Below are 14,091 nucleotides of genomic sequence, written 5' to 3'. Positions count from 1 at the left end.
GTTAGGTATCTAGCCCAAAAAACTTAAACTATCGCAGTGGCTGTGGAGTCTCAAAATGAAATTCATCGAACCACCCAGGAGAGGAGCAGTCAATCCCGGCTGTGAAAAGATTAAAAAAATACAAACAGAGAACAAGAGTCGATATAAGTACTTTACACTATAACAGAACCAGTGGAATGCCTTTAGATTTGTGGAAACTAATTCAAAGAAATTGAAATAAATATACCCCATTTGACAGATGTAGGATCCATCCTGTTTCAGTTTATAAGAAATTCCTTATTGTATCTTTCCACTTAATTTGTTGCTATGTCTAATACTGTAAAAGTCTAAAATGGCTTCTGTTGGTTGCTTTCTGGATGAAAGTTGTGCTATTTTGAAAGTTGTGTCTCCAGTGTGTGTGGGTGGAGGGAGGTGCATTTTGAATGGAAAAACACATGTTTGGTTTGGGACTCTGGTAACCTATGAAGTGTAACTAATCAACTGGTGCATCTTTTGAAAGGGCAAGTTTTTAGGTCATGTCTGATTTATATTGGAATAATTTTGAGCAAAATCATCTTATTATGTACAACCTGATGCTGAAACAGTGATGGTCTGGCGTAAATTTTCTATGTTTTCCCTGTAGCACACTATCCTCTATCCTATATATTTCAAGCACAAGTATGTTACAGTTCTTAGACAATGCAAACTTGCTGCAGAAGTTGACTGTTGTATTGAACATGACTAAAGAAGCCCAAATTGTAGCACCACTCCATACCATTTGTGTGTTGAAACTACACAATAGCTAAAATCATTGACCTTTAGGGAATTCAAACAATTTTCTATCCTAAGGCATGTCCATGAGGCCATGCCTCCCCCACACATCTTAGCCCTACACTGGAGAAGTTAGGACTGCTTTCCTTAGAGAAGAGAAAGCTGAAAGGTAATTTGATAGAGGTCTTCAAAATCATGAGTTTGGACAGAGTAGATAGGGAGAAACCGTTCCCACTCGTGAAAGGATCGAGAATGAGGTTTAAAGTAATGGGTAAGAGAAGCAAAAGTGACACGAGGAAAATCTTTTTCATGCAGCGAGTGGCTACGGTCTGGAATGTGCTGCTTAAAAATGTGGTGGAGGCAGGTTCAATTGAAGCATTCAACAGGGAATTAGACTGTTATATAAAAAGGAAGAATGTGCAGGGTTAGGGGGAGTTGGCAGGGGAATGGAACTGAGTGAATTGCTCTTTCGGAGAGCCAGAGCGGACACAATGGGCCAAATGGCCTCCTTCTGTACAATTCTGTGATTCTGTGCATTCGGTGTCATACTTGGCAGAAGGTGGGATGTACCTACACTTTGATCAGCATGCCCAGTGGAAAAACCACCCTTCCCTGAATGTTTAAGCACACAGTACAATCTTTATTTCTTGTCCGTATTACCTGCAGTTCCAGTGAACCCTGTCATCCAGGCTCTTCTTGCATCCCGTGGAGCGATGTACTCACTCTGAAAAACAACATCAAGTAATCTCAAATCCAGTCAGTAGGAATTTCCTTAAGGATTCTTCCAATTGGCTGCCATTACTGTGAAGATTAGCGTATATCTGGTTTCCGCCACAGTGACAGAGGCCAATCAGGACACCCAAGGAAACGCCTGGTGAGTAGCTTTAGGGACACAGCATTCTGTTAAAGTAAATCCCTAAATTATTGTAAACTGGAGACCAAATTAGCTTGCTTTATTATCGAAACCAATTGTATTTATAATCATAATCATAAAAATAAGATCAGAATACGAGTTGCACTGGATAATGGGATAATAAATCTGTAAACTTAGTTGATCTATCATTGCTGAAAATGGAATATGGCTCCTTGGAGTTGAAAGCAGATCAACAGTCTTTCTCTTCAGTGGTGCGAAGATTAAAAGTGGGTCAGCGTTATAAACAATGCAACCACTTGACTGCTGTCTCTAATTAATGACATACCAGTACCAGACATAGTGCCACGTTCTCTCTCAGCACCAGACTAGCATCAGTTTTGAGGGACATGGCAGCAGTTCACTAATAGATTGATTCACCCGTACCAGGCTTGTATCAGCTTGGCAGCAGCTCAGCAAGTCACTGACCTCGATTTTCAATGATACAATGATCAGTACAATATATCATCAGTAGCACCCCAGGATCAGACCAGAACCATTGTTGGAAAGAAATAGAAAAGTGGTGCTTTAATTAAAATTGGTCCAGTAGTTAATGCCTCTGAGTTATAATAAAAAACAAACTGGTAGAACTGAAGCATTATTCTGATTTTACTTTGCAATTTGTTTTGAACAAAAGCTCAGGTGCATTTGAGAAAGAGGAATTTGATTTCCACTAATGGGGTTTACCCGTAAATTGAAGAGCCGTACAGATTAGAAAGATTGGAGATAAATGTAAAAAGACTTGCATTTCTATAGTGCCTTTCATGACCTCAGGACATGTCAAAGTGCTTTACAGCCAATGAAGTACTTTTGAAGTGTAGTCACTGTTGTAGGAAACACAGCAGCCAATTTGTGCACAGCAAGCTCCCACAAACAACAATGTGACCAGATAATCTGTTTTGTGATAATTGTCGGGTAAATGTTAGCCAGGACACCAGGAATAACTCATATTCTCTTTTTCAAAATAGTGCCATGGGATCTTTACATCCACCTGACAGGGCTAGCTTTAATGTCACATGTGAAAGACAGCACCTCCGACAGGGCAGCAGATCCTCAGTACTGCACTGGAGTGTCAGCCTAGATTTTTGTGCTCAGGTCTCTGGAGTGGGACTTGAAACCAGAACTGTCTCACTCAAAAGCGAGAGTGCTATCAACTGAGCACGGCTGACATTCCCTTACAAGAAGATGTGGGGAATTGCATGAGTATCAATAAACAATTTATTGCAATTTTTTTATTTTGCTGGGAATGAGGGATCTTTGCTTTTCTAAGGAACTTTTGAAGTTCGAGGGAAATAATATGCTGCTGAAAGGGATTTAGACTTTCAAAAATTTATTTCATTGGTTCAAGTTCTTTTTTTTATTGGTAGATATGGGTCACTGCTCATCAATTGAATTTCTGATGCCAGAGAGATGAAGCTGAAGTGTGTTGCAGGAATTGTAATACCAGAGGAACAGGAAGTGCAGTCAGTCATGCCATTTGACTTAAGTAGATATAAGTAAATAATTTAAACAGTGGTCTGTATACTCACCAAATGGGGGTCTGTGGCAGGAATCACATAGACACTGATGTTTTGTGAATCCATCAACGTTCGGAGAGCACTCAGACGCAATGAAGTGTTAGTTACTGTGGGAGGCAGATACTAAATATAGAAGAATACATAATAAGTCTAATAGTCCAGAATAATAACTCATTATTATATAACAGTCATGAACATAATTTAATTATAAGCCCACTGACTCCCACAGCTATCTTGACTATACTTCTTTACACGCTGCCTCTTGTAAGGACTCCATTCCATTCTCCCAGTTTCTCCGTCTCTGATGCATCGGCTGTGATGATGCAACCTTCCACAACAGTGCCTCTGATATGTCTTCCTTTTTCCTCAACTGAGGAATCCCCGCCCCCCCATTGTGGTTGACAGGGCCTTTAACAATGTCTGGCCCATTTCCCGCACCTCTGCCCTCACCCCTTGCTCTCCCTCCCAGAACCGGGACAGGGCTCTCCTTGTCCTCACTTTCCATCCCACCAGCCTCCACATCCAGAGGATCATCCTCCGCCATTTCCGCCACCTCCAGCGTGTTGCCACCACCAAACGAATCTTCCTCTCCCCTCCTCTGTCAGCATTCCGAAGGGATCATTCCCTCTGACACCCTGGTCCACTTCTCCATTACCCCTGACACCTCATTCCCTTCCCATGGCACCTTCCCATGCAATTGCAGGAGGTTAATACCTGCCCATTTACCTCATCTCTCCTCACTATCCCAGGCCCCAAACACTTCTTTCAGGTGAAGCAGCGATTTACTTGTACTTCTTTCAATTTAGTATACTGTATTCACTGCTCACAATGCGGTCTCCTCTACATTGGGGAGGCCAAACGCAGGTTGGGTGACTGCTTTGATGAACACTTCTGCTCCGTCCGAAAGCATGACCCTGGGCTACTGGTTGTTGGCCATTTCAACACTCCCTCCTGCTCTCATGTCAACATTTCTGTCTTTGTCCTGCTCCAGTGTTCCAGTAAACATCAATGCAAGCTCGAGGAGCAGCACCTGATCTTTTGATTAGGCACGCTTCAGCCTTGCGGATGGAACATTGAGTTCAATAACTTCAGAGCATGACTGGCCTCCTGAGTCAGAGATGGCAGGATTGCTGCCCTGATCATTGTCCAGTGGCTCCTACCAGAAACGTACCATAGTGGAATAGCCTGTTTACATTTACCAGCTGGGCATGTACATGAGGAACAGACACAGGGGTTAATAAGAAGGGACATTAGTTTCTTTGGAACTGTATCCAAGGAACAGCCATTGTGTATGAGAGAGGAAGGGGAGATAAATTAAAAGAAAACATGTTACAGAACCATGCCATGTACAAATATTCAAGTCAGCTGTTATTTTATGTATTTTTAATTTTGGCATTTAAACTATCCTTCCACTGATCCCACCATCATTTACACTTCTGGTTTGTATTGTCTATCCTACGAGGTTTGGATCATCAGCAGCTGCTGCAGACATCACATTACATAAAGAGACAGTAGTGAGAGGGGAAATATTTGCTGTTGTATGTTTCCAGGATAGTTGCTATGATATGAGTTAAAGAAAAGTTACAACCCGATTATTTATTTATTTAGAGATACAGCACAGAAACAGGCCCTTCGGCCCACTGAGTCTGTGCCGACCAAGAACCACCCATTTATACTAACCCTGCAGTAATCCCGTATTCCCTACCACCTACCTACACTGGGGGCAATTTATAATGGCCAATTTACCTATCACCTGCAAGTCTTTGGCGGTGGGAGGAAACCAGAGCACCCGGCGAAAACCCACGTGGTCACAGGGAGAACTTGCAAACTCCGCACAGGCAGTACCCAGAATTGAACCTGGGTCCCTGGAGCTGTGAGGCTGCGGTGCTAACCACTGCACCGTGCTTGCCAGTAGCAGTAAACCTAGAATAACAACCATCAACAGGCATCTATGAATTACAAGTTGCTCTCCTCTGCAATGAAGTTATTCTTTTTATCATTTGTTTTTATTTTTATTTTTCAATTACACTTTCTCAGCAGTTTCTTATTTGTACATAATTGATGCAGTTAGCACACAATTTGCTCATTGCCTTGTGCTTCCTGTGTTGTTATTAATGTCGGTGTGAAGAATTATGGGAAATTGATAGATATCACTAGGACTTGAGGCTACAGACTTCTCTTCATGTGGACATTAATGCATAAATATTACACCAAAACATCTTCAATTTGCATTCGGGATTTTCACACTGAATCTGATTAAATATTTGGGACATGATTGATCACTACATTTAGTTGTTCTGCGAGTTTCCCCCAGCCACCCCACTGCTACTCCTTCCTCACAAGTTTAGTTTAGAGATACAGCACTGAAACAGGCCCTTCGGCCCACCGAGTCTGTGCCGACCATCAACCACCCACTTATACTAATCCTACACTAATCCCATATTCCTACCACATCCTCACCTGTCCCTATATTTTCCCTACCACCTACCTATACTAGGGGCAATTTCTAATGGCCAATTTACCTATCAACCTGCAAGTCTTTGGCATGTGGGAGGAAACCGGAGCACCCGCAGGAAACCCACGCAGACACAGGGAGAACTTGCAAACTCCACACAGGCAGTACCCGGAATTGAACCCAGGTCGCCGGAGCTGTGAGGCTGCGGTGCTAACCACTGCGCCACTGTGCCGCCCTAGTCTTTGGTCAGGATAGCAAAACAGGACATTTCCTTAGATGCCACTAATGTTGCTCCTAGGACAAGCCAGTAAGAATCATAGTGAAGTAAAATAAGATGGAGACCCTTCTCTACCATAAATGTTCCCATTAAGATCGTTAAAGCTCAACTTCTAGAGGATATTTTAAGGGATTAATTGACAATAGCATGGTTATTGAAAACTTCCCAGGAATTTTTCTGGAAGACCTCTTCTGTAGCATTGTGGAGTATTTATTTTAAGGATTTAAATTCAGCATCAAAGTCATGCTAGCTAATAATTAATTTGTCTCAGTCCTCCATGATTAAAGTTCAGTGACAAGAGCACAAGAAGTATGGAACCATGAAAGGCAGCTCTGCACATCAAGTTGGTTTATTTCATAGGCTTCGTCCCCAAGATAATTAAACAAAACTGCAGGCACTCTTCCACCCCATATCACCACTAATAGACCCCGGACTACTACCCCTTGCCAACATTTCCTACTGTCCTAAGCACAAGGACCATTGTGTCTCTTGGAGTTTTAGATCATCTCACTTTATACTTATCTCTCACTACAAATCTCATTCCTAACCAGCTCCTCACTTTTTTCAAAGTGTCAATTATCTTAGCTACTTACTGGAGGGTTTGTTGTACAATCTCTCACAAGACCTGCATCACTCTTATCCGATTGGAAAGGTTGACAGCTTGCCAGCAGCAGTAAACCTAGAATAACAACCATCAACAGGCAACTATGAATTACAAGTTGCTCTCCCCTGCAATCAGAGCCAAAATGGTTTAAAATAACTGAGTTGAACATTAAGCCATCAATCCTTAAATCATGACGATGTGTAATTGATAAGACAATGATAAAAGTATAATAAAGTAAATTATGCAACTTTTATTTATGCATTCAGTGTGATGTATTCATTAGCTAGTTTTTGACCATATACCAGCTATCAGTGCAGCGATGAATCTAAAATTTATTTTAAGTCAGAGGATGCCTCTTAAACACATTATTTTGTTGAACAAAGAAAAATGCAGTACCAAGTAAAAAATCAAATCAATTTCTAGTTTATTCAGATGTCAGTCTGAAATTGTGGTAATTAAAGTGTTTAAAAGGGTAGAAATAAAAGAAAAATACAGGCCAGGATTTTACCAGCATAACCAAGGAGCGAATTCCTGGTCAGGAAGTGGGTGGTGCTGATTCTCCTGACCTGATGCCCGATTGCACAGCGATCTCGTGTTGGCCAGCCAACTAACTGGCAGGTAGGAGTTTGACCATTCCTCTCGGGGTTGCAGGCGGGCATTTAGATGGTGGCCATGGTGCCAGTTGACACCGATGGATGTGCTGCCACCATCCTTAAAAGGCTGCCACACCGGAACGCAGCCAAAGCCCTCCTTGAATGAACCCAGCTTTCCCTGAAGATTCAGCCAGCAGTGCAGGGATGTTGGAGGACCCACCTCTTGAGTGGACGATGCCTATGGCAGGTGGGCACTCGCGGTCTCACGGACCACTCTTCCTGATGCTTCCTCCAACCTCCCCACCAACCCCTCAGTCTCCTTTCAATGTACCCAAGTGCCAGCAGCCAGATGACACTATGGAGCTCTGGCACCTGAATTCCCACTCTTCACTGCAAAATGCTTTGGTGGCACTGCCCCAGCCTTCCTGTAAAGCACACTGCCTCATCCGATCGCTGTTGAATGCAGCAATGACTTGAGCTGCTGCCTCATTGCCACCCTGATGTACCTGCCATGCTCTGATGCCCTGTGACCACCATGCACTTTTCAGAAAATTGGAACAGGCCCGTAAAATACAGGTCAATTGCCACTTTAATTGCCTTAAGTAGCATTTTCTCAGAACAGCGCGCCGTTCCCACTAGACTTGCCATCCGCCATTTGTAAAATTTGTACCTGGTGTGATGACCCCACATGATTTTACACACCCGCCACCTCCAAGGCCATCCACAAAGGGACTGGAAAATCCCAGCCACAGCATTTGTAGTAGCCGAGAAAGGGCTGAAGTTTCAACTAGCAGGGGAAGGGACCATTGTCAGCAACCAAGAATGGGCCACTAAAGAATTATTTAAAATAATACATCTGTATTTTAAACTCCAGCAACCTTCAGATGGGAGTTATTTACAAAATAAAAACCTGAAACTGTTTCTTGGGGTCAGTGCAGCAAAAGCAAGAAAGACACAGGACAGGAGAAGGAGAACCTGATGGGCAGCTACAGGTAGACAGTTGGTCTGGTGGCCAGGCAGATGATTGTGAAGGGAATCGATGAAAAGTCACAGCCTTTATCAGGAGAGAGAACAGGATAAAGTGTAACAGCACTTGTTGCGAAAGTTGTCCTGTCTGTGGTGGGCTAGGAGGGTATGTGAGGGTGGGGAGAACTGACTGAGGATACATTTTAAAGAGAATTAATTACCTGGAAGGAGAAAGTTATAAAACTTAACATATATTTTTATTTTAGAGATACAGCACTGAAACAGGCCCTTCGGCCCACCGAGTCTGTGCCGACCAACAGCCACCCATTTATACTAATCCTACATTAATCCCATATTCCCTACCACATCCTGACCATTCTCCTACCACCTACCTACACCAGGGGCAATTTACAATGGCCAATTTACCTATCAACCTGCAAGTCTTTGGCTATGGGAGGAAACCGGAGCACCCGGCGGAAACCCAAGTGGTCACAGGGAGAACTTGCAAACTTCGCACAAGCAGTACCCAGAACTGAACCCGGGTCACTGGAGCTGTGAGGCCGCAGTGCTAACCACTATGCCGCCCTAACATTATGAACATTCATAAAAAATAACGAACTATCTGGCTTCTAACTTTGAACAGTAGATTTCCAACAAGGTGGTGTCAGAGATAAGAGAACAAGGACTGCAGTGTGATACCACCCAATGGCCATAGCCGAGAACTATATACTGACTTATAGACCTTTTAAAGTATTGCAGCATCATTGACTGTCAACATAATTGGAAATTCCTTGTTACAAACACAACAGGTTACACTGGAAAAGATTACATATAAATGCAATAGGTAAGTGTGAACTCACTTAAAATGTGAAATCTTTTCGGACATGTAGTGTCAATCTCCCATAGAATTGCACATCTGGAGTCAAGACCAAATGCCAAATTAAAGGGATTAGAAGTAAGATTAGAGAATGGGGGATAATTAGATGAGTACAGAGTGAGAGCAACCACACTGGAGGCCTGAATATGACGAGGAGAAGGTAGATTGGGGTTACAAACCAGGCGGAGGGGATCTCAAAAATGGAGAATAATGAGAAGTCAGAGAGCACATAGAGGCCTGAGGGTGTAGGAAAGAACCAAAGATTCATGGAGATTATAGGAGCAGGCTAAAGGCCTAAGGACCTTCACCATTGGAACCAGTGACACCAGTAAGGCAAGCCTGGCTGGACTGTACCTGGGAGAATAGAGGAGGGAAAACAGGGGGAGAATTGAGAACATGGAGGAAGATATGAGAGAAGTAGGGAGTATGAGAGAGGTTGGGGCTGAGGAAGGAAGAGGTGGTTCAGGAAGGGGAGAAGTCAAGGAAGAGAGTGATATTTGTTGTCCTTAGTTAATTGATCACTAGAGGGACCCCTTGTGGGATCAACTACATCGTATGAAGTAAAGGTCACCACAAGGGCTGAGGCCAATGCACCTAGTATGGAGAAAGGAAGTGTAAGACTGCATTTCAGCATTGTTGCGAGACACAGATCATTTTGGGGAAGGGAGAGACACAGACCAAAGTCAAATACAGAATCTGTGGTCATGGAGATTGTCAAACAAAAAAGCTGAACAGCTTAATTCTAGACCTTTGCCTTTTCTTATCATCTTAATCTATACAAAGGTAGTAAGTATCTTACAGAAACTGTACCATATCATAAAACAGAACAATCAAAAGATTTATAGCAGTGGTAAAAGCCGTTTCTGGGTTTTCTTAAATTGATAATTGATTCATGGATCTTCATCACTTGACAACTTGTCTAACTGTACATAGTAACTGATACATTCTGGCCTTTGCTCTTAAGCTACAAGGCAATATACTGGTCAGGTGTTTACTATCTAATTATAGGAACTGTTAGAACCAGCAAAAGAGACTCAAATTCAAAGTTTTAGGGGTGATACATCCATTGGTACATAAGGATATGACAAAGCCTGGAACAATAACAGACTATTTGACCTAAGGCTGCCATTGATGGCTAACGCTGACCAAAATATAGAACAGAGCCTCACATAGCACTGGAACAATCTTCCTTTGTGGCCAAGTGGGTTCGTACACTGGGTTATCAATCTGCTGCACCATGGATTGGTAGGGGTTCCATTGGCATCCATCATACAATACACACTGGGTTCTCTAAATCACAATATTTGCAGATGGGAAGGTTATTTGGCCTTTACTAACTTGTGGACTCTGGTTCTCAGGCTGCGAGATCTGATCCACAGACTAACCAAGCAACAGACTGACATAATTGCACACTCAGAATCATATCTGTTAGCCAACATGCTGTATCCTCCATCACAATCCCTTGCTATGTCCTGTTCCAGGGTTATGTTGATATACTTTTGGGTTGGCACAGTCATGAATCTTGAATATTGGCTGTGGATCTTAGGAATTCTCATGCCTTCTGGTCAAAGCAGGCCACCTACTGGCCAGCATAAACTGACAAATCAGTATTCCTCTATATTGAACAGTGTTTGAGAAAGTTCCAAAGGAAGAAAGGGTACCGAATATACTCTTGGTGGAGATCTTCAATGTTCACCCCAAACGTGGTGATCAGTACCTTGATTAATAGGGATGGCCATGGCCTGGAGGGTATAGCTGTCAAACTGACTCTGTGGCAGCTAGTGAGGGAAGCAACATAAGTTAGCAGTAGACACAATTCTATATGATAGCATTGGTAGGATTGAGCACCACACCCTCCATTATGCATTTTGGCACCATCACTGCGCAAAATGGAACAGATTAAGGGCAGATCTAGTAACCCAAAATGGTACATCTATGAGACACTTTGGGCTATCATCTACAGCAGAATTTATACCACCACAATCAGTAAAACCATGGCCCAACACATCCCCCATTCCTTCATCAGCACCAAGCCAGTAGGCCAAAGCTTGCTCAAAGGGTGAACCAGGAGCAGCACCAGGCATAACTTAGAATGAGATGTTGACTTAGCGAAGTCACTACATGGTTAGCTACATGTGACATATGAAAGCAACAGGCTGTAGAAATAACCAATGGATTAGAGCTATGCTCTGTCACCCTACCATGTCCGGTTAAGAATGATGGTGGGCGATCAGGCAACTGACAAGAGAAGAAAGCTCCATAAACACCCAATATTCAACTATGGTGGTTCCCAGCATGTGAGTGTAAGAGAAAAAGCTAAGGTTTTTCCAAACATCATCAGTCCAAAGATAGAATTGGACAAAAGTATTCAGCAACAGTGTCCAGCCAAATTGGCTCATTTCATCAGTGATTTGTTGGTTTAGGGGTATGATTCTTGCTTAGGGCATGTAACTGATTGAAATATGAGAGGTCCCACGTTTGAAACCTGAACAAGCCCTTCTGTGTTAAAATTATGAGGGGTCTACACAGTAGAGAGGGTGAAACTTTTCCCATTAGTGAAGGGATTCAGAATGAGAGGACACTGATTTAAGGTGATTGGCAAAAGAAGCAATGATAACATAAGGAAAGACTTTTTTACGCAGCGAGTGGTTAGGAACTGCCTGAGAGTGTGGTGGAGGCAGATTCAATCAAGGCCTTCAAAAGAGAATTGGATAATTATCTGAAGAGCAAAAATCTGCAGGGCTAGGGGGAAAAGGCAGGAGAGTGGGACTAGCTGAGTTACTCTTGCAGAGAGCTGGCACAGACACAAGGTGCCAAAAGGCCCTCCATCTGTGCTATAACCATTCTATGATTCTATGTGAACATTAGAAAATGACTGAGTGCACTGGACACAGCAAAGGCTATTAGCTCTGCCAACATATTGGCCGTTGCACTGAAAACCTCTGCACCAGAGCTAACCACTCTCTAGCCACATTACTTAAACACAGCCATGTCACTGACATCTACCTCACTATATAGAAATTTGCCCAAGTATGCCCTATCCGCAAAAAGAACAGGAGACATTGAACCTGGCCAATTGCCTCCGTATGAGCTTCCTTCAAAATCATCAGCAAACTAATGGAATAGGTCATCAATAGTGCCATGCAGTGAAACGTTTCACCATAAACTGCTCATCAGTATTCAGTTCTGGTTCCTTTGGAAACACCTGATGCCAGACCTTGTCACCAGGCAAATTTAAAGCAGAGGAAGGGTGAGAATAACTACCCTTAAGATCAAGGAAACATTTGACTGACAGTTGCAATAAGGAGGCCTAATTAAACTGATGTAACTGCAGGCTAAATGGAAAAGTTTCTGACAGCTGGGACCGTAACTGAAACAAAGGAAGATGGTTGAGGTTGTTGGAGGCCAATCATTGCACCCTAGGGATATTGCTGCAGTAGTTCCACAGGGTATTGCCCTTGACAAAACACATTTCGCCTGTGTCTTCAGTGATTGTTCCCCCATCATAATGTCAGGATTGAGAATTTTTTTGACAATTCCACAGTGTTTCACTCTATTCAGAAATCCTGCAATAATGATGTGGCTCATACCAGCCTACAGCAGGACCAGGACAACATCTAGGCTTGGGCTGAAAATTTTCAGGGAACAATCATGCCACATAAGTGCCAGACAATGACCATATACAACAATAAAAGCTGAACCCCCTGATCTTCAGTCGCATCACCATTGTTGAGACCCCTACCATCAATATCTTGCTGATCACCAATAGCCATAGCCAGAACCTTAACTGGTCGTCCTACATTAACACCATGGTTATAGGAGCAGGACAGAGGTATGATGAATGGCTCACCTCCTGACTCCTTCAAACCTTTCCATCCTACACAAGGTTCAAATCAGGTGTGTGATGGAATACAAAATCAATATTCAAGAAGCTCCGAATCATTCAGGATACAGTTTGACTAGCACCTCTGGCATTGGACTCAATATCCAATCCCTCCACCACTATGGCTCTACTACGTACAGCAAGCACTGCAGCAAATCACAAGCTTACTTCAGCAGAACCTTCCTGTCTCATGACCTTTACTACCAAGGCAGAAAGATCATGAAACACAACTCTACCTTCAAGTTCCCCTCAAGTCACACACCATCTAGACTTGGACATATGTGGCTATTCCTTTATTGTCAATGAGCAAACTCATAGAATTCTCTACCTAATATCATTGTGGGGTTACCATCACCACAGGATGGTGGTACTTCAAGGAAAGGCCCACTGCCATCATCTTAGGGTGGGCAATAACAACAGCCCTGTCAATGTATACCACATTCTGAGAATAAATAACAAAAAATACTCACCGTTAAGCAAGGAGAAAGTTCAACCCAATCTATTCATGCAGAACAATAAATACCCATGTAATATTGAATCACACTAAAAGACAATCCTAACTGCGCCAAGGAGCAGTTAAAAGGTTTCATAAAAATTAAAAACTTACTGAAATGTTATTGCTTGTTTGCTGTTCTATCACTTCAATGAGGCTCAATCAGCAAATGTACCATAAGGAAATTTTGCAGGTTTTTAAATTTGAAGGAACTGCAATGTCTTGGGCTAAACATGGCAAGCTTCATTTGGAGTATTCAGGAAATTTGTGAAACCAAAGAAGGCCTAAAAAGGAGCGGGCTTCTTGCATATTTTCTAGATCCCAATTCTCAGTAATTCCATTTAACAGCAAATAAAAAAAACTATGAAATCTAAGTTGAAAAATATTGACAAGATTGTAAAAACTTTGCCACTTGGCTAAGACAAAATAAATCAATTTATTCACCTTCTAGTGCCAGAAGCCATGTCCAGGCAGCAACGTAGAAAAGCCTCATGTTCCAAACGTGAGTCTGCTCTGTGCCGCAATGGATTCAGCAGCGCCAACTGAAAAAATATATAATCAGCCAAACCTTAATAAGCTTTGCCAAGGTCACATGGATATATTGTCACATCATAAACAAATACATGTTCTTAAATTATGGGTCATTGACTCCTCATTTCAGAGCAACAGCAATTGTAGTTAAGTTCTCCATGTATTAAGTTGAAAAAAATATTGAGTAAATTGATGAGAAGACTTTTACAATATAGTAATTGTCCCAGATTTAGCC

The 14,091-nt window shown here is 42.5% G+C and overlaps 1 protein-coding gene across 1 annotated transcript in view; it reads right to left on the bottom strand.

The window, feature by feature from the left end:
• xpnpep2 (X-prolyl aminopeptidase (aminopeptidase P) 2, membrane-bound) overlaps positions 1–13,818 on the bottom strand; it is a 109,640-nt gene extending 95,822 nt beyond the window's left edge. The window contains exons 1-4 of the mRNA XM_068047966.1: positions 13,770–13,818; positions 6,503–6,588; positions 3,190–3,300; positions 1,411–1,474 (exon numbers count right to left, since the gene is read on the bottom strand). Of these exons, the coding sequence (XP_067904067.1) occupies positions 1,411–1,474; positions 3,190–3,300; positions 6,503–6,588; positions 13,770–13,818 (310 nt within the window). The remainder of the gene's footprint in view (positions 1–1,410; positions 1,475–3,189; positions 3,301–6,502; positions 6,589–13,769) is intronic.
• Between the last annotated feature and the right edge of the window lie 273 nt (positions 13,819–14,091).

The sequence above is a fragment of the Heterodontus francisci genome, chromosome 15 (assembly GCF_036365525.1).
Source record: "Heterodontus francisci isolate sHetFra1 chromosome 15, sHetFra1.hap1, whole genome shotgun sequence".
NCBI classification, from domain to species: Eukaryota; Metazoa; Chordata; class Chondrichthyes; order Heterodontiformes; family Heterodontidae; genus Heterodontus; species Heterodontus francisci.
The sequence above is the reverse complement of the archived record's forward strand: the minus strand, read 5'-3'. Positions and strand labels throughout refer to the sequence as shown.